General features: G+C 31.2%; 1 protein-coding gene across 2 annotated transcripts; it reads right to left on the bottom strand.

The window, feature by feature from the left end:
• Positions 1–1,146: 1,146 nt before the first annotated feature.
• On the bottom strand, positions 1,147–20,078 carry LOC124371388 (lysophospholipase-like protein 1). Of its 2 annotated transcripts, none has more exons than XM_046829718.1 (5): positions 19,715–20,078; positions 16,709–16,833; positions 9,375–9,519; positions 4,774–4,889; positions 1,147–2,264 (listed from the first exon to the last, which is right to left on the bottom strand). In XM_046829718.1, exons 1-5 carry the CDS (start codon positions 19,863–19,865, stop codon positions 2,022–2,024), a joined length of 780 nt encoding a protein of 259 aa, XP_046685674.1. In that variant the 5' UTR covers positions 19,866–20,078; the 3' UTR covers positions 1,147–2,021. The 2 variants fall into 2 exon arrangements, with proteins under 2 accessions (XP_046685674.1, XP_046685675.1); XM_046829719.1 differs by lacking the exon at positions 19,715–20,078 and adding an exon at positions 19,574–19,665.
• Between the last annotated feature and the right edge of the window lie 527 nt (positions 20,079–20,605).

The raw sequence follows: 20,605 nt of genomic DNA, 5'->3' as shown, positions 1-20,605 counted from the left end.
GTGTGTCACAAATACGTGACGTCGGGCTATAGTTTGTGCCCCGAGAGTCACACATGTGTGACGTTGGTCTATGGTATGAATCGGTGCGTCACAAATACGTGACGTCGGTCTATTTAAAAGTCCAATTTTAGAGTCGGTAGCGAACGTGTTAATACAGCATTTAAAACTTTTCGATGGTAGATTTTTAAAGTATAATGGCAGATGATTATATAAATTAATGGCAGTATAAATTTAAAGCTATTTTTGTGTTGTACTGTAGGATACTAAATCATTTCTTAGTTCCTGCCTATTTCTAGTTTCATAACTGTGGTAATCACTATTATGATTTGAAAAGATGTATGTTCTGTTTTACATAAATAAGGCACTGAATAAATGTAAATACAGTGGAATTTGTCATAATTTGTAACTTAATAAATAAATTCTTACAATGGGATCTAGTTGGAGCTTTACAAATCAATCGAACTGCCTGCTTTTGCAAGACAAACAGACAATGAGAGTAAGAAGCAGTTGGCCCAAAAGATGGCACCATACATTAAAAAAGAATGTATATAACTATAATAAATTAGAAGAAGAACATCATTAGAAACTGTGTAATTTAATTTTCTTAGCATAAAGATACCTCTAGTGATCCTGGGTAAAATATAATTAACCAGTCCTGCTATGCAAGGAGGTTAATCTATTGCGTAATCAAAATAATCCAGATATTCCATTATAACAAACTGCACAAATACCTATCATATCTATATAATTTCCTTGACTAAACTGACAAGATTATGACCCAGATCGGTTCATATAGTAATGAACAATGTTTGATCCTGCTAACTAAACTGCATATCACAAAAATATGTTCTGATTTATATCTAACTTAGTCCAGATCACAGGTATAACAAAGTTTGATTCTAAAATTGCATACAAATTTAACTCCTGAACTGACATGGCTAATCTCTTAAATCCAAGTTTTTGTAGACTGTGAGTTCCTAGCTAAATTTTTAGACTGCAGATTTATCCTTTCCTCATTTAGACCAAACTTATCTTTAGAAAACGCTTTCAGTAAAAATTGAGCTCATAAATTCAATGTTTAGAATGCAGACTAAAATTGGATTTTAGACTAGGTCTGACAATAAACCCAAACTCTTGAACCGCCTATTATATTATTTACTTAATTTATTTTACTAACAGCTTATTTACAATTTTTGATATTCTTCAGTAATTAAGAATCATATATTTACACAATGATTATAACAAGCGTATAAGATATTAAAGTTATTCAATAGAATACAAATTTACATCATCTCAAAATAATTGAAGATGTCATATAATTTTAATCCTACAGACTATTAACAATTGGTGCCTCTTAAGCAATAGAAGCAGCTTTACATCGTTAACTGACCATTTTGATTACTACATTATAAAGTGTACTTTACAAGAAATATTAAATGTAATGAATAAAAAATAAAAGTTATTCAATAGGATACAAATTTAAATCATCTCAAAATAATTGAAAATGTTAAATAATTTTAATCATACAGACTATTAGCAATTGGTGCCTCTTAAGTGATAGAACTTATCAGCTTTAAGTTCTTTACCTGACCATTTTGATTACTACATTATAAAATGTACTTTACAAGAATATATTATAATATGTAATGAATGTGAGTATGTAATTTCTCACTATCTGTTTTTCATCACCAGTGGAGTTTTAGTATTTATTTTTTTAAATATATATATATATATATATATATATATATATAACTTGTTAGATATTTTCTCTCCTGAGGTTTAAACCATACCAAAAATAATATTACAATCTAGATCTATTTCAGCTTTTGATTACTAACACCTTTTTAAGTGGACTAGCTGAACACCACTATAATTTTAGACTTTGAATGTTTGTGAAATTCATTGAATGAATGTGGGTGTCTCTTACTGTATTGTATTATTTTAAATTACAATCTATAAAAAATTACATTTTAAAACACAATCTATAACTACGTTTCGGCCCTTTTCTTGCATGAAGATCCCTACAGCTTGTCACTCTTTAACAAACCATTAACCCAACTGTAAAGCATTTCCATCTCTTTCTTCTTGAGCTCGTGCAGCATATTGGGAAAGCGATGGAACTCGGCTGTAACACCAAGTGACGTAAGCCTGTTGAGTGTTTCTTCCCCCCAGCCAACACTCACCAAGTCGTCTCTCTCTCCATGACACATGAACAATGGCGGCAACACACTTTTGCCTCCACTGTCCTTCTTTTTCTGTAGCTCCTGTACAAGAAAATTATTGATCTTAGAATTTGACTTGCTTCTTATAGATTGATGGCAGTATAGTTGATAATTCTCAATCAATTACCAACTTCAAATGAGATGTAACCTCCAATTAGGGTGCAGACCATAGGAGTCTTCATTTGTGCCAAGTCAGTATGTCTTGGAAACATATTCACACTTACCTACTATTCTTTCAAGAATTGTACTTTTGTGTGCATGTACCTGGAGACTTAAATAGGCTGTTTCTTCAATACACCCTTGAGGTTTAATTTATAGAAATTAAAATAAACATTTACAAAAGAGAGCAGCACCAAATGAGCATTTATTGAATTAAGTTGCAAATGGAAACTTATACAATGACTTGTTGATTCAAATGATGAAAATGAATGAAAAATTGTTTATATTGATTGAGTTTTAAAATACTGCACGATTTTATTATATTTTTCTTCTGTAGTGAACCAAGAACTACAGTTATTACTTTTTCATATATTAGATATAAAACTTAGAATTTAGATCATGTACATAAAGTGTTTTCAGCAAAGTATCTTAAATTATACTTCACTTATTACATTGAAGGTTGTTATTAGCTGTATTACAGTTTTCAACTTGTATTACATTAGACTGAATTTTATTTATTCATATAATGTAAACATAATTTTCCCAGAAACATCACATTCTTATATTACCAGGCACGCAAGTAATGTCGGAATACCTGTTACAAGGTTAGTTAAATCATTTTCAACAACAAATTCCTAATATATTTCCCATGTATTATTCAGAAAAATTTGCAAAAACTTCAATCACTTCAAATTATTTAAATTAACTTCAATTTCAATTTTTAAGTAAAACTTTAATTTCATCCTTCCGCAAATTGGCCTTGAGGAAGCCCAGTCAATTTTATATATTATATTCTTGGTTTCCTGTTGTTTGTTTTTTGGTTTTAATTTTGTAAGTAAAGTCTTAGATTATTTTGTGACTTAAAACAGTATGGATGTTAAATTTAGAATATCTTACGAATTTTTTCTGATGTTCCTTTTACATAAGGAATAGTTACAGTAGTGAGATAATTAGGATTGTCTTCTTTGTTAATTTGCTTGCAACTTTTGTTTTTAGTTTTAGCTCGTTCAATAATTGACCGAGGTTAGTTATTTTTAATAAAAAAATCTATAGTATCATTTTCCTTTAACCCTGGAACTGGCGGTCATATTTCTCTCAGTGGCTTTTAGTACTTCATACATTGCCTTACATTTATTTTATTATTACATGTTTACTATAAAGTACCTATGTCATATTATATATTTTTTTATTCAGCATTGTTCAAGGAACATTTTTCACATAATATAATTAAAACAAAAAAATATCCTTACTCTACCTCTTCATAAAAACTTTTTTTTAGAAAAAAGAAAAGTTAGTTCAAAGTTTTTGATTTGTAAAATTGTTGTTCTTAGTGATATGCAAAATCCAAAATATAAAAAAGAAAGAGCATCTAATTCTGAGTAAAAATAAAACAACACATAGTTTATAAGGCATTTATTTTTACATGTGGTAAACGATACAAAAATCATACACTGACATTCGAAACTTACCAACAAAAGTAAGAACTTCAAAGCTCACTTGGATTTGTACAATCTTTTAACTATTAGTTCATATTAATTTTCTATTTTTTTATATTTTATTATATATTTGTTTAATTATGTTCTGATTGAATGTCTAAATCGGAATCCTCATCGTTGCTTATTTCATATACAACTAGTTCTCGAATGTCACTTGAACGATCGCGGAAATTACTATCCATTACGCAAACACGCACAAAAAACTTACTATTATTGTGTTATATACACAACCATCATTACAACACTCAAACAAACAATAAACCAGACAGAACACCATCCAGCTGACAAAATAACAATAGCTGAATGAACCAGTTCGGAATGAACGATCCCGGAAATTACGATCCATTACGCAAACACGCACAAAAAACTTACTATTATTGTGTCATATACACAACCATCATTACAACGAACTCAAACAAACAATAAACCAGACAGAACACCATCCAGCTGACGAAATAACAATAGCCGAATGAACCCGTTGGCTCATCGCTGCGCGCGCAACTAACGCGGTACGCGGGAGAATGTAAACAAACAGTTCAGAGATTATAAAACGTATGGACGTGTAACGAAACGATAAAATTATTTATGTGTATTATTTACATAAATTGAACCTTCCCCTTTCAATTGGTATCAATACCGATACTCTTTGATCGTGTTTTAAGTACGTAATATTGAGAAATAAAAGACATATTATAACGCCAGATATCGGGCGTTTGCCAGTTCCAGGGTTAAAATTTTATCTTTGTCATCAGTCACCAAATTATTAATCTTCTGCAACAAACTTTGTACTAATCCAATTTTTACATGTTGAGCATAATTTGAACATATGAGGCTAAAAGAACATATTTACAATTATAAAAAGCAAATATTTTCTTCCATAAATAAATTGTACTTACATCGTACAATACAGATTTCTCATTCAAGAAAGACGAAAGTGTAAATACACCAGCCAATCCAGGCATGTAACGGTAACCTACATGTAAGGCCATGGCTCCTCCCATGGAGAATCCACCTACAACACAAGGAACCTGCAGTGAATTATAAAACAAGTTTAATGAAGGATGAGTCCTATATTTCTAAAAATTCAGTATCTTAAGATAACTAACCATAAACAACCTTAAAATTTTAAATCAAAGTAAAACAATCCTCCATCCATTACTCACATGAATTACTGAGCTGTATTTGTAATTGCTCCTATCTGTCTACAAAATGTAGGCTAAACCTAAATAATTTGTTTATAACAATTTAATAAAATGCACAGGAAGTGCATCATGTATGGTTGTATAACATTCTGCTGTATTTTTTCATCTAAATTAAATCTAATTTAATATCAATAAACATTTCACGAATTATTTTAAAACTAATCCAGAAATTGGTTTGAGTTATAATAATTATTGTATAGATAGGTCTAACACATGTTATGTAATTCCTATAGCAAAGAGAGGGGATAGTTTACGGAAGTGAGTTTGTAGTGAGAGAGAGAAGACTTCAGGTCCATACTGGTTACTTGTTTACTTAGCTGTACTACCTGCCCTAGTCTGCAGTAAGAAACACATGTTATGTAATTCCTATAGCAAGGAGAGGGGATAGTTTACGGAAGTGAGTTTGTAGTGAGAGAGAGAAGACTTCAGGTCCATACTGGTTACTTGTTTACTTAGCTGTACTACCTGCCCTAGTCTACAGTAAGAAACACATGTTATGTAATTCCTATAGCAAGGAGAGGGGATAGTTTACGGAAGTGAGTTTGTAGTGAGAGAGAGAAGACTTCAGGTCCATACTGGTTACTTGTTTACTTAGCTGTACTACCTGCCCTAGTCTACAGTAAGAAATAAGACTTTGATATTTTATAAAATATTTGGGTGTGTTTCTAAAATGTAATTTAATATAACACGTATAGTAAGTACTGAACTTTGAATATAATTTTTTTTATTTCAGTTTTGAATTATTTGTGAGAAACATTTTTTTTTTAATTTGAATTGGTTCTTAGATATGTTAAGTTTTAGTTTATTCGGGGACGAGAAGTAATCTTTTAGTTAGAATTTTTGAGAAGAAATTAACTTTTAGTTCTCCGTTTATATTAGTAAGTACTTTATTTTAACTTAAATCTATCTGTAGGGAATCCTTGTTGTAAAAATATTTTCATAAAACCGTGGTTTTATAATGTTTATGGAAAGTAAGAGTGATTTAAAAAGAAAGTTTGAATTTTCATTTTAACAATTGGAACCTTTGGTTGATTTTTATAAATTGATTTACTGAGCTTTGTCTAGCTGTGATTTAAAAGTTTAAATACAATTTTTTATTTCAAGCATTTGAAAAGTATGTTTTTCTCATAAATATTATTTGTGGTAATTCTTAATAACGGGAAAAGCAGCTCAAATGAACTATAACATATAAAATATAATATTAACAGCACAAAAATATAATATAAATAGAATCAATTAATAAAGTACACTGTATTGATTGTGGGAATTTATTTATGATTTTGGGTTTGTAGTCCAGTTGATAAAAATATCTTTTATAACTAAGATATTTTGGAGAGTATCATAATACTTATACATTGTTGTGAACAGAATATTGTATTGGTAATAGCAGTATCTGACAGTTGTCTGATTATCTTCAGTCATTAAAAAATTAAAAACCTTTTTTAACAGATCATCGATATAATAATATAGACAAATGCAGAAATAATCGATATTAGGAATATTTTTTAATCATACTAATGCTAATGTTTTGATGAGCAATGTATGTCAATGGTACCCATTGATTATTATTTATCTTGATAAAATCTGCCCAGCACTATTTTTTCATTAACCCGCGATTGCTCGAGTATCGGAATATTGCGTAGTTGCTCACGTGGTGAGATTTTTTTCTCACTTTGGTTATTTTTTATTAATAACTATTTTTAAAATCTTAAGACAATTTTTGAAAATGTATTTATTTGTTGTGAACTGTTAAGTTTTAGCGATGTTTAATCAATGGTACTAAAGGTTGATTAGTTATCAATATGTTAACTGATTTATGAGTTGTTATCCGATGGGGGAAGTAATGTTAATAAGTTACAATAAGGTTATTCAAGTAAGAAAAAATTAAGATAAATTTAAACAATGTTAAGTTGAAGTAATGGTGCATGAACCACCATTACAATAACCTTACCCAATAACTATGTTAACCTAATTTAAACTGTTTTTTTTTTATTGTTTAATCTTTACATTTTCACTTGACATATAACCATAGTCATAACAGTGATGCGACTTTATCTAATTGTGTATATTAGTGAATAGGATTTTAAATCTCTGGCAAGGTATTAATGGTAAAATATGATTTAAGGTTAATTTCCAGGTTATGTATATCAAAACATGATAGTCCTTATCTTGATGTGTTAATGATATCTAAATATGATTTAATGATTAAATACAGTAACAGGTTGAAACAAACAGACAGAACACATGTACAAGAATTAAAACCAACATTTTTTTTTTTTTTAAGAACTGTTTAACCCTTTGGATGCCAAGCAAATTTCAAGATTCGTTTTGAGTAATGCCATGCATGTGAGCTGTGGGTGTTTCCTGAGTGCCAGTGGTAAATGGCCTATAACAGCCAAGTGTGCCAAGCACAAAACAGCTATTTTGTTATGTTAGACTAAAAATTGTATAACTCCTATCCTAATACTGATAAATGGACAATTTTTGTTTTGTTTTGTAGGTTATGAAATATACTGTTATGTAATAACAAAGTTTTATGATAATATCCAAAAATATAAATAAGAAAACTTAAAAAAATAAATAAAAAAATAAAAAAAAATTTATTTTATTTTTTTTTTTAATTAGAAAACTTATATTATTTTACTATTTATGTAAACATATGTTACATTTTACATTCGTATGTATAATTATGAACCAATATAGAAAATTTCAGAAAGAAATATTGAGAAATAAAAGTTTTATAAGATTTTTAATAAAACTTTACATTTGGACTAAAATGCTAAAATATTGACAATGTAATGTAAGGGCATGTTATTGTAAGGACTTTTCTAAACAAAACTATATTTATTAAACTAGCATTGAGATGGTTGAAAAACATTGGTTAGGACCCTAATGCATGTTCACAAAAAATAAAAGCATGACAAATAGCCTATTTTTTTATATTATTTGCTTTTACTCACCCTCAGTTATTGAAAGGCAGAAAAAGTCCAATCACTCACTATTTTTTAGTGCCTATAGTCTACAGCATAGGCCTATTGAAAAATGTTACTAAGTCTATAAAAAACTATGCAAAGAAATGTCTCTATATAAAATATATACATTGTTACATAAACGTTCAGTCTATTTACACTCGTGGCGGGGGAAACAGTCAAGGTGGCAACCCCGGGTGCACTTGACACATACTGTCCTGGACCTTATACTATAACAAGTTATATATCAATTTGTTAAGTAACTCTTCCCCTTTCGTTTGATGTATCTATTATGAAGATTCGCTTACTATATGATTTAAAAAAATAATATAATCGCAAAGCCGAAAATATCGGCCCGCGGCACACTTCGGTTAAACGTAATGGGCCGAAAACATCGGCTCTCGGCACACTTCGGTTAAACGTAAAGGGCCGAAAATATCGGCTCTCGGCACGCTTTGGTTAAATATAGTGAGCCGATAATATCGGCCCTTGGCACCCAAAGGGTTAAATTTAATTTAGAGCTACTTGGTGATTTTTGGACTCATAAAAAATTTAAAAAAACCAAAATCCAATAAAGAGTACAGTGTGATTTTATTTCAGGTGGAAGAATTATAAAAAGAATTAAATTGATTGGGATGAATGCAGACAAAAATAAAGTAAAAAGGAGTTAAATGGGCTCAGAACTTAATTTTAGTGATTTTTATGTCAAATTGATTTCAAAACTGTCTTTATTTACATTCAGCAAATATGTATATTTTATATCAATCGGGTAATCCTGTATTCTATATTGGCCTACTTATTTGTGAGCATATGATACATTCACAATTGTGCCCTACCCAAGGTTGTTTGATTGTCCTCTTATTTCAGTATAAATGTTTAAATCTTCTTAATTTTTATATATTAACAATAAATTTTGAATTTTTTATTTAATTGACAATGTAATAATAAAACAAACAGTAACTAAGAGAATTTTTAATGCAAGAACTTTTTAACGAAGTTATTAATAAATTAACATATTAATTAGTTCTGAACTAATTAATAAATCTTACCTTTAACAAAATACAACAATATTAAATAATATAAAACATTAGGCCTGAGCTGTTAATCTATGTCTATTATTAAAATAAAAAAGTTTTTACTAAAATAATGCACAGCCTATTAAAAGAACACTAAAACCTATATCAAACTGTGTGTGTGTGTGTGTGTGTGTGTGTGTGGGTTCTAATTATAATACAACCCTTGATAACTAGATTTTAAATTAAGGTTCTCTATATAAATATGGTATCCTATTTTAAATACGAAAAGTAATAAAGATCTATTACGAACCTAATATAATTCTATTTAATGGTATGCCATTGGCTACTTGTTGTTCAATTAATTTGTTGATTTCTTTTGCCATCGGTTCAATAGTCTGTAAGTCCTCTGGCACATCAGGTCTTATGCCGAAACGGTTGAACCAGACATGGCTGAGCTGAAAGTAAAATCAATGTCTTATAATTCTTTTATCCACTATTCTCATTTCATTAGCCTATTGTAAATAATCATAAAGTCAGGTATAATATAACAACAGAGCATAGCTGAAATACAATTTTACAATAGAACTATATATATTCAATTGAGTTTTGCATTGGTATATTCACTATTTTCACTATCCACTATTGTAAACTATATTCTGCCCAAGCAGTGAAAGCAGATGGAATATGAGAAACTATACAGGTTAGTTTAATTCTCTAGAATTTTCACTAATCGAATAGACTATACACAAAAGATTGACAAGTGACAATATAATTAAGAGTATTTTCAAATATCTGTTGTCTTTTTCAAATGGAAACGTAGCACAGAATCTACTAAAAATTGTCTAAACAGTCTAATCATCTAATCACATAATACTCCTAAACCGACACAACGTTTGAGATTAGAAACTATACCCTTTATGAAATTTATAATTACATGTCTAGTTTTCTCTAAATCTACACTGCTTTGGGATTGGAGTTTAAATGTATTTAGATTATCTAATTTCCCAACATTTATAAGACTTTCTCTAAAAGCAAGAAAAGATCAACATATTAACAATTTAACCCAGTGAGCCAAGGACGAATATGGATATATAAGATAACAAAGTTTTATTTAGATTCTGATTTAAAAGACTTGTATACGGAATACATAATTTATAGGTGTCAAGTTAAAAGTAAAAATGGAACAATTAAAATTATAAATCTATTGTACTTTTTTAAACACATTGTAGGCTATATAGTATATACGTTTACTAAACCATAAATAACAGTGATTGAGCTCAAGACTCAATGTGGTCTTTACGTACATTGTGAAGAATGGGAAATTGCAACTAATATTCATTCATTGCCAACAACTTGGTCAATTGGCAATTACATCTGAGAACATTGCTATTTGCACTCACTCTGGAGTTACAATCACTTTAAACATATTTTGTTTTATATCTTTGATTATAGTAATCAAATGTTATGTTTATCTGTGTTTTATTATTTTATATCAAATTTTTATATTACAAAGAAACAAAATTCATACTTTTATATTCAGAATATACTATTCTTATTGCACTTTTTTAAATTTTGAGTAAATACAAAACATTGTTTAACATCATTTTATTTATTTTTTTTTTTTTACTTTAAAAATCTTTTGATTTCATTTATTATAAACTTTAAAAACTTTGGTTTCAAAGGTCTGAAACAATATTACTTTACAAAATGTGATTCCATACAAAACCATTTAATTGTGGCCTGCTAAAGGTTAACATTATTTTCTATTTCTTTGATTCAATAACATGAACAAGCTTCATTTTTTTTTTTAATGTAGGGTAAATGATGAAAAAGAGATATTAAAAAGAGAAGTTAAGTAGTACTTAGAAAATGTATTTATGAAGACAACTGGAAATCCATTTACTACAAAATATGTCTGATTAAAAAAGAGAAGAATTAACTTTGTTTCATTTAAAATAAAAACACAGGAGTGAAAACATAAACCATGAGAGGAGAGTGATTCAGATTTAATTTGATTATATCAGAGAAACACTTTATTTAAACTAACCCTTAGTTAATATCAAAATTAATTTAGGAGATACATGGTAAAGTGACACTCAGTTTGGAAAATCTAAATAAAAATGTATGTTACTTTATAGCACAAATGAATACTTTCTTTAATGTAAATTATCACAAACATATTGTTTGGTCCAATTCTATTCTTATATAACTTAAGAACTGAATATAAAAACTGCTTTTTAATAATAAAAGTACATTAAATTTCAAACTGCTAGGCACTGTTTGTATCCATAAATCAACATGATGAAAGAGCATGTACCAAAGGTAGATGTAGAGCAGTTAACAAAGGCTAATGTAATGTAGACCTTTCAGGCTCTGTAAATAACATAATTTTCTTTTCTATAAAATGCCTACAGTAAATAGTATAACATCTTTTTTTTAACTATTTTAAAACTTAAAATATGTATTTTATGCATCACATAGAACAAGCAAATTAACTTATATTCTTGATTTACTAATATGTCTTCAATATTTTCTTTTATTTTAGGTCAAAAAGCTGAGAAATTGCACTTAATCCTAAAAAGACCTTTGCTCTGCTTAAGGAGTAATAGGATATTCTGGATGGTAAGGTTGGAGGGAGGGGCCGCCTCCTGTCAATATCCATGAGAAAGGAGTTTAGACATTAATCTCAGTCTAGTCTGCTAGGAAGAAGGGAAGTCAGCTCTGTACCAGCCTCACTAGTTATACAGGCAGGGGTAGTATGCCCCAACTGCCTTGGGGACCCACCTACTCCAACAGTCATCCCCTGCATTATACTAGACCTATCGATTTACCCTTGCACCTAATATCTTAACATTTGCGATTAGTGATGTGCAGCTCCTGGACAGCCATAGCGTTACCCAACGTTAAGTGACACATCGGTTTTTGCTGTAACCAATGTAGGTTCAACTGGAAGGTATAAACCAGCCAGAAGTGAATCCTCCAGGTTCTTTCCTTCATTTAGCTTCACAACTGAAATAGCTTAACAAAGTGTTCTATACAATACTGTAAACAGAAATGTTTTATTGTTTTTATGTAGACACTTCAAATTTGTAATTTCAGCTTTTAAACTGAACAAATTTTTTTAATGACACTTATCCCAACCAAAACCCTTGTATCTAAATAAGGAGTTCAAAAAACAATCCATTTCCAGGAAATATGCAGCGTTAAAGACCACCCCAAACCTGGACGACCAATAACGGCTACAAACGAAGCATTGTCACTTGACGTTGTACAGTCTGATGTAGAAGATCATCATGCCTCAACAAGAAACGTTTCTCAGATATTAGATATATCTCAAACATTAGTTTTACATGACAGTGGTTATAAAGCGTACAAGTCATTTAGTTCATGAGCTAAGTGAGGACGATTTTGATCGTTGAGTAGAATTTTGTGAAATAATGATGTGGAACATTAATAATATACAATTACGTTAAACAACATTGTTTTCTCAGATGAAACAACTGGGTCATTCCGTATGAAATCAACATACTAAAATAAAAGAATTTACTTCACCATGATGAAATTTGGTATGAAGGTAGTCTTCATCATATAAATTCAGAAAATTACCAATTTTCTCCCAAATATTTCAAACAGTTTCAAAGTTACGGCTATGTGAAATTTAACAGTTGTTATTTACTTTTGCCACGTTAGCTGTAATGATCTGAAATCACTTTTATCAATTTCTTACTATAGTCTGTTTTCATACCCAGATAGATTTTTAGAAGATTGCGATCCATAATTGCACAATGACTGATAATATGTTTCAACTTTTGGTTAGACATTTAAGTAAATCTCGAACAGTAAATCTAGAATCTTGCACTCATGTGCAGGAACAAGTGGTAGCGAGACTGTGCCAAGTCCGGGCTGTAGGGTGGGTGATCGAACTACTCCCAACAAAATTCTCGAACCAATGTTTGAGTGTCACCAGCGGTATGGGGCCGAGATTGTCGTGGAGCAACACAATTCCGTTACCTTAGTTTTCTTAAGGTTCTGCTATACCTTGCCGCATTAATGGTTTTACCTCTTGGGAGAAAATCAATCAGCAAAACACCTTTCCGATCCCAAAAGACAGTGCACATAATTTTTTATGCAGACATTGTCGTCTTGAAATTTTGTTTCTTTGGGGATTGTGTGTGTCACCACTCCATTGACTGTTGTTTCGATTCCGGTGTGACATGACGGACCCAAGTTTCATCACCTGTCACAAATTTGTTTAAAAAATCCTCACCTTCATTACTGTACCGTGTGAGAAAAGTCAAAGCTCTTCCGAGTCTCTTGGTTTTGTGCACGACAGTGAGCATTTTTGGAACCCTTCTGGAGCACAACTTGCGATAACCTAAGCGATCCGTAACAATTTTGTACAAAATAGTGTGTGAAATTTGATGGAAATCGTCAGATAGCATTGTCAAAGTGAAACCTCTGTTCTCTTTTTTCGTCAACTGCACTAACCAGATCTTTGGTGTTGAGAGAAGGCTGACCGCTCTGATTCTCATCATGCAAATTTTTTCGACCGCCATTGAACATTCTAACCCGCTTTCTCACCATTCCTTTACTCATCACGTCTTCCCCGTAAACATCTCAAATTCAACGATAAATTTCAGCCAGTTTCACATTCCTTGCTTTCAAAAATCTTATTACAGAACGAACCTCACAATCAGCGGGATCACTAACTGTCTTAAACGTTTTAAAAGTTCAAAGAAAACTGAAAACCGAGTAAAATAGCATGATTCGATAGCCAGTGAACAAGGACGACTAGTGCACATGCACGGAACACTAATTACAGCGCTACAGCGGCAGTAGAATGAAACGGTACTTATTTTCTGTAAACCTCGCATTAGTTATTTTTATATTTTCCCATTTTTAGCAACACTAGAACCACTGGATCGGCTTCATAACTTTCCCAGAGCAGCCGAGAGCTGTATCCTCCTCTTCATTAAATATTTTGTAAGTTGCTATTATAAAATATTTAATATTTACTTTTTGATTTCTTTATTATTTCATTCATTTGTTACATTATTTTTTCTATTTTATTACTTTAATTATTGTTTTGGTTGGTTACTTTTCTAACGTTGGATTATGATTAAGGAAATTTTGGTAGGGCGGAAAGGCGCACTCACGTGATCTTAGCTCAAATTTAGGCACTACTCAAGGATGTTTTCTTTTAACTGCCAGCAGTGTGGGTGGCCCAAAGCCCGCACTGCTGGCAAGGGGCATTTCGGTTAAACCATTCTCACGTGATCTGAGCTCAAATTTAGCTTGTTATCCCCCCACCCAGAAAAACCCTGATTACCCCTGGTCCCCTACATTGTTGGACTATTTGAGATATAACCCAAAATTTCTAACCTAAAAGTTAAAAGATGGGTAAGGACATTTCCGTTGTAATTTCTGTTTTTATTAAGGCTTTCCTATTTTTATATGTATTGTAATGGTATCTTATACATTTGTTTTCTTATTTTAAGTTGAAATTTTGGCAAATAGTATGAAGTGGCTAAAGTAAATAATTATCACAAAATCTAACAAATAACCGCAACCAACACATTTTGAAATCACCAGCTTTCCTCCTAATCGAGCTACAGAGATGGAGGAATATTGTAATTTTACACAGTTTTAAATGCTCTTTCTTTTGATGTTTAACACAACATGTTTTGTCATTAAAAGTTTTTTTGCAAAATCTAATTCAAAATTGTTTAAGCATTTCTAAAAAGTAAATTTTGAAAATTTTCAACAATTCCTATAAATATTGTAATTTTTGCTAAGTGATTCTCAAACGTTCAAAGTAGGAGGCTCATGGGTTCATAGTTAAATAATAATTTAAGAAAGGATGTTTAAAAGTTTCTGTAAAAATGTCATACTAAGTATTCGTACTTCACTTAATTTCATTATGATAGTGATTATTATCATTTTAATTTGAGTACTTACGAGGGGTATTAGAAAAATAAGGTTCCCTATGCCGCCAAGACAGAATGCGATATGTTGGGAGAAATCAGGCAACACTGTCTTACCCATCAGCTGTCCCTCTCTCTATCCATACCACACACGCCTGGCTATGTCCAACAGTGCCACCCTAGCTACCTTCGAAGATGGAGCTCCCTATCATTGTTACCGCCAGATGCGAAATTCGTGCTGTGATACGTTTTTTAAATGCAAAACAGATTTCACCTATTGAAATTCATCGTCAGTTAATCAAAGAGTTTATGGGGAAAACTGCATATCTGTTTAACACGTTTGGAAATGGTGTAGAGAATTCAGTGAAGGCCGCATGGAAATTCACGATGAAAACCGAAGTGGACGGCCTGTCATGACAACCGTCTTTTGGGACAGGAAGGGCATGCTTTTGATCGACTTCTTGCCTCATGGAACAACAGTAAACTCTGAAAGATATTCTGACACATTAAGAAAACTAAAACGCGCGATCCAGAACCGCCAGAGAGGAAGATTGTCCAGTGGTGTGAGGCTTCTCCATGAAAACGCTCAACCTCATGTCTCACATCAAACTCAAGAACTGCTGCTGACAAATTTTTCATGGACTATTGTGCCCCATCCCCCCTACAGCCCAGACCTAGCCCCAAGTGATTATCACTTATTCCCAAAATTAAAGGAACACTTCGGTGGCCAACGCTTCAGTACCGATGATGAAGTCAAGGAAGAGGTTACTCGATTCCTCAAAAAATTGGCGGCAGAATTCTACAACATGGGGATAGAAAAGTTGGAGCATCGTCTACAAAAGTGTTTGGACAGAAACGGTGATTATGTGGAAAAATAGCTTAACTTTTAAGTTTTAAATTGATGTATAACACTAAGTAGAAATATAGAGCTGTCTATTTTAAAAAATCATGGGAACCTTATTTTTCTAATACCCCTCGTAAAAGAGGGTTGCCTCTAATATAGCAATTTAGCTATTTACAAAATAATTGTAATTACCAGCGCTACTGTAACTTTACATTTAAAATTTTTAACTATTCCCCAAAAAGCCCATTTTGGGAGAATGATTTGCTTTTGTTTCCTAGAGGGGTGTCCTGAGTTTAATTTTACTATCTTTGTTCATTGAAGGTTGAGCAGAATCCATCCATGCTTTTAACTTAATTCATTGCCACGAGCTGCCATTTTGTACTGGGTTGAGATAGAAACCTCTAGTTTCCACTGTTCTTTTTTTATCAAGACTTTTTAAATCAGGTGTCAGTGAATGGGTCTTTATATTTTAAAAATTTTTAGTCCCTCCCCAAATCCCATTTTAGGGAATTGGGTAAAGTTGTAGTAGTGACTAAAAAGTTCACTTCTATTTCCTAGAAAGGTGTCCCGAGTTCCATCCCTCCATCTTTATCCATCAAAAACTAAACAGTGTATCCATACTTGTAAGTCACACTGTATATTTTTGTTCAGGATGGTGAGTAAATAACATTGAAATTTTTTTTGGCTATTTGGCCGTTAACCCCACATCAGTGGGGGCCGGTATCAACCGGCAGGAATTTCAACATGCTAACAAAAAATCCTCTAAGTATCTACCCTATGTAATGTAATAAAGTGTTCATGCTAGAGTCTCGAATGAATTACAAAGGAAATCTCCAAGTGAATAGCTCTAAACTCTATACAGACTAAACTACTCACTTCACCATTTAATGGAGTGTATGGTCTCACTGGAGCTGTTGGAAACATTATTTTCAAGTGTGGAAATGCCATACGTTCTCCCATTAACATTTCCACCCATGCTTTCACTCCATTTCCAGTATCACCTACAACACACCATTGAACTGAATATTTGCAACGAAGGTCTAGACAATAACTTAATTATCCAATTTTAATTCCAAATCTAATTAACACAGGTTACAAACATGACCACCTCAGAATTTGATTAAATTTGGTATGAAGGTATTCCTCATATTAATTTGGAAAATTTCCAATTTTCTCTAAATATTTCACACGGTTTTAAAGTTACGGCTAAGTAGAGTTTATCAAAATCCACCAAAAAACCAGAATCTACACATTTGGAAACCACCATAGTTTTTATCCTAATCAAGCTGGGAGTGGTTTCATTTTGTTGCTGTTTCTTTTGATGTATAACACAACATACCTACTTTGTCATAAAACATTTTATTGAAAATCAAATACAAAATTTTGACTCCTTATTAAATACAATGCCACTGGGATTGTTGGTCACATAACTTTTAAATGTAAACATGTCATAAATTCTTTCTATCTCCACCTTTACCATCTCTAATTACTTATTTAATATTGCCTACAATAAACAATTTAAAGAACTGATCAACTGTAAAGCTTAGGGGCTGCAGTATAAGCGGCCACCACGACAATTAAATCATATTCAGATTATTTAAACTAATAAACAATAAAAACCAAAATTATGAACCGAATTACATTACAGCTATTTTATATTATGGTATATAATTCAGCTATATTATATACACACATATTATATAGTAATATTTTAATGATGAGTTAAATTAAATAACAAATATAAAATAGTTTAATTAACACTTTGAGTGCCAGGGATTTCACTACGAGACGTAAGAATACGCTTGACCGATATGAGTCTCGCTCTGAGACGAGACGTATCTACGCGAAGAGGGCTGGAGTCTCGGAATAAGACGATTTCTATTTCATTTGTAGTACCTCTATAACTTATTCCATACTGGCTGGTAGCATACCAAAGGCTGATACATTAACTAAACTAACCTTTTCAACTATTAATGCTACTTCTACTTTTTAATGCTGTTAGGTGAAATAAACAACTAACTTAACTAAGATACAACACTTTCTCAGTTGGATTGCGATCACAATCGTGGTTTCGTGACGAGTAGCAGAGCCTTCTTTACGTTATATAATTGTGCGTTTTTATTAATTTAAAATGTTTCTTAAGTTATATTAGATATTAAAATTAATAATAACAGTCACTTCTGAGTGTCCATGAAGACAGTGTTGTAGAGTTTGTTTGAAAATTGCCTGAATAAGGTTTTATTTTGAGTTTCATTTTAGTAATTATTGTTATATTACATATGATTTTGCATTGTTTTAAATGACTTTTATTATTAAAGTATTGAAGTTTCGAAAAGAATTTCAAAAAAAGCTTTTTACAGTAAAAAATAAACTTTAACTGAATATTTTCCAATACCCTGTGCTTTTTAGTAAAACAAATCTCTAGCGCTTGAATAATTTTTATAATTGTGTTTATTGTACAATATTAGGTTATTGCACATGATTATTTTTAAATGCTCTTCATCATAAAAGTATTAAAATTTAAAAATAAATTTTTCTTATAGGCTATTAGTTATTTTACCTTAAACTGGATTTTTATTTTGTTTCCGTAGAAAAGTCACTGCCTTAAGTGAGTTTTAATTTTTTAAATTTTATAAGCATATTATTGTTATATGTATTTTATGGACAGTTCATTTACCTTTCAAACAGATTAAAAAGGAGCTTTTAATGATAAAAAATAAATTTTAAGTGAATGTTTTTCTGAAACCTTGTTTTAGTAAAAATAATCTCTAGAATTAACTAGGTATTCATAAAAATGTTGTTTGTACAGTATTAGGTTATTACACATGATTTTGGGTTGTTTTTAAATTCTCTTTATCATGAAAGTATTGAAATTTCAAAATACAATTTTTTTATCATAGTTACAGTTGGAGGAATTTAGTTGTGCTCGTAGGGCCCTAATACTACCCTTTCAAAAAATAAATGCTATCTGTGTGGCGGGTTGCGTTTACGTGCTAGCCACTGAGATGAAGGCGCAACAATCGCTTTAACGACTTTAAACTCACGATTTCGATTTGCAGATTAGTATTGACAAATACGTTATTTTCAAAAACACTTTAAACAACACTACAACAACTGAAAAACAAGGATAAGTCATATTATTGCTATTATTTGGTATTATCTTATTATTTAATTCCATCAGAATCAGCACTGTCACAAAACAGTCTGATTTTAGCGAGTGTGGTGAGTTATTTGGGCCAATACAATTCCAGAAAGGAGGAGTTTACTCTTGAGTCAAAGGAAATGTTTTCGGGACGCAGCGCATAATGCTACCCCGCCACCCCTCCCACCTATCACCACACACTCAAGGTCACGCGCACAGCTAAAGTCCTTGAACTGTATTTCACCTCAAACTTGATTTTTATTTTGTTTCTGTAGAAATGTTGCTCTTTATATAGGCCTAGCCATTTTTTAATTTTAAAAATTATATAAAAATATAGTAATTGTTAAATAATTTCTGATACGTAATTCATTTACCTTTAAAAAGAAATAAAAAAGAGGCTTTTTATGATTAAAAATAAAGTTTATGTCAATTTTTTCTAAAATCATCCGGTCTTGTCCAAAACTCTGGCACTTTTTGCATAGTGACACAAAAAATAACTCAGCACTTTTCAACATATATTAATTTTATCTCTGGCATTAAAAGGATTAAATATATAAAAACTATATATGTATATTTATTAAATGTAACAAACAACTTACTTCTTACTATTTTGAAGGATAAATGTGTCTGACAGCTTATGTCACAAACATAGGCAGTATTTTAGTTAGTATATTGCATTAAAGAATGACAGTATAATTAATCCTCTAGTCCGTTAAAGACAATGTTTATATAGGACTAACCTGAACCATGGAGAAAAATAACAAGACCAGTTTCTGAGGATAAAGGTCTTATTTCTTCTATTGCAGAAATCCCAGATGACATTTTGTGTCCTCTCGCTTTCAGTACAAATCTAAAACTATTAACTGCTAAAGTATTTATAAAAGGTCTCATTAATAACAATGTAATTAACCTCACAAGTGATAAGAAACTAAATTAGTGACATGACGATTGACGAGACATAGCTTATGATTATAAAACACAACACCTTCAAAATAAACAGGGTTGCCATTAATTCAAACATTCAATCGAATCATTCCCCTTATATTTAAATGACCCTTAAACGATTCCAGAGTGAGATTACACTACATTGAATACGCCGGGTTTTTATTCTCTTGAAAGCCTCATCCTTCTCCTGATAGTATAGTCAAGATAGCACTGAAGAGGATCTGAAGGATTTTTTTAACAACATTTTATTTATTTACAATCTGTTCAATTTGGGAAGAGCAATGAGTAAATATTATACACGGAAACAACATTAACAATTAAAATTGAGTTGGATGTTAACCATTGTTAACACTAACATAATTAATTCAAGAACCTAAAGGGTAGATCCAGGATAGCAGTTCGATGGAGTACACATTTTTAAAATTATCAAGTAAATTTACCACAAGGTGGTTTGGATGATCTTCTAATCTTAAAAGATAAATGCGACTGAATTTGGTTATTTCTACTTTGACTTTTGGGATGTTCAAATCTTGTGGGATGTAACGTTTTATTGGATACATACCATGGCGCTTTTGTAATTTGTCTTAACAATTTTGATTGATACCGTTGTAGTATCTCCAGATTTGAGTTGCTTGCTGTGCCCCATAACTGCACACCATATGTCCATACAGGTTTTAGGATAGTTT

The sequence above is a fragment of the Homalodisca vitripennis genome, unplaced genomic scaffold (assembly GCF_021130785.1).
Source record: "Homalodisca vitripennis isolate AUS2020 unplaced genomic scaffold, UT_GWSS_2.1 ScUCBcl_1334;HRSCAF=4817, whole genome shotgun sequence".
Classification (NCBI taxonomy): Eukaryota; Metazoa; Arthropoda; class Insecta; order Hemiptera; family Cicadellidae; genus Homalodisca; species Homalodisca vitripennis.
Note: the sequence above shows the minus strand (reverse complement) of the source record. Positions and strands in the feature narration are given on the sequence as shown.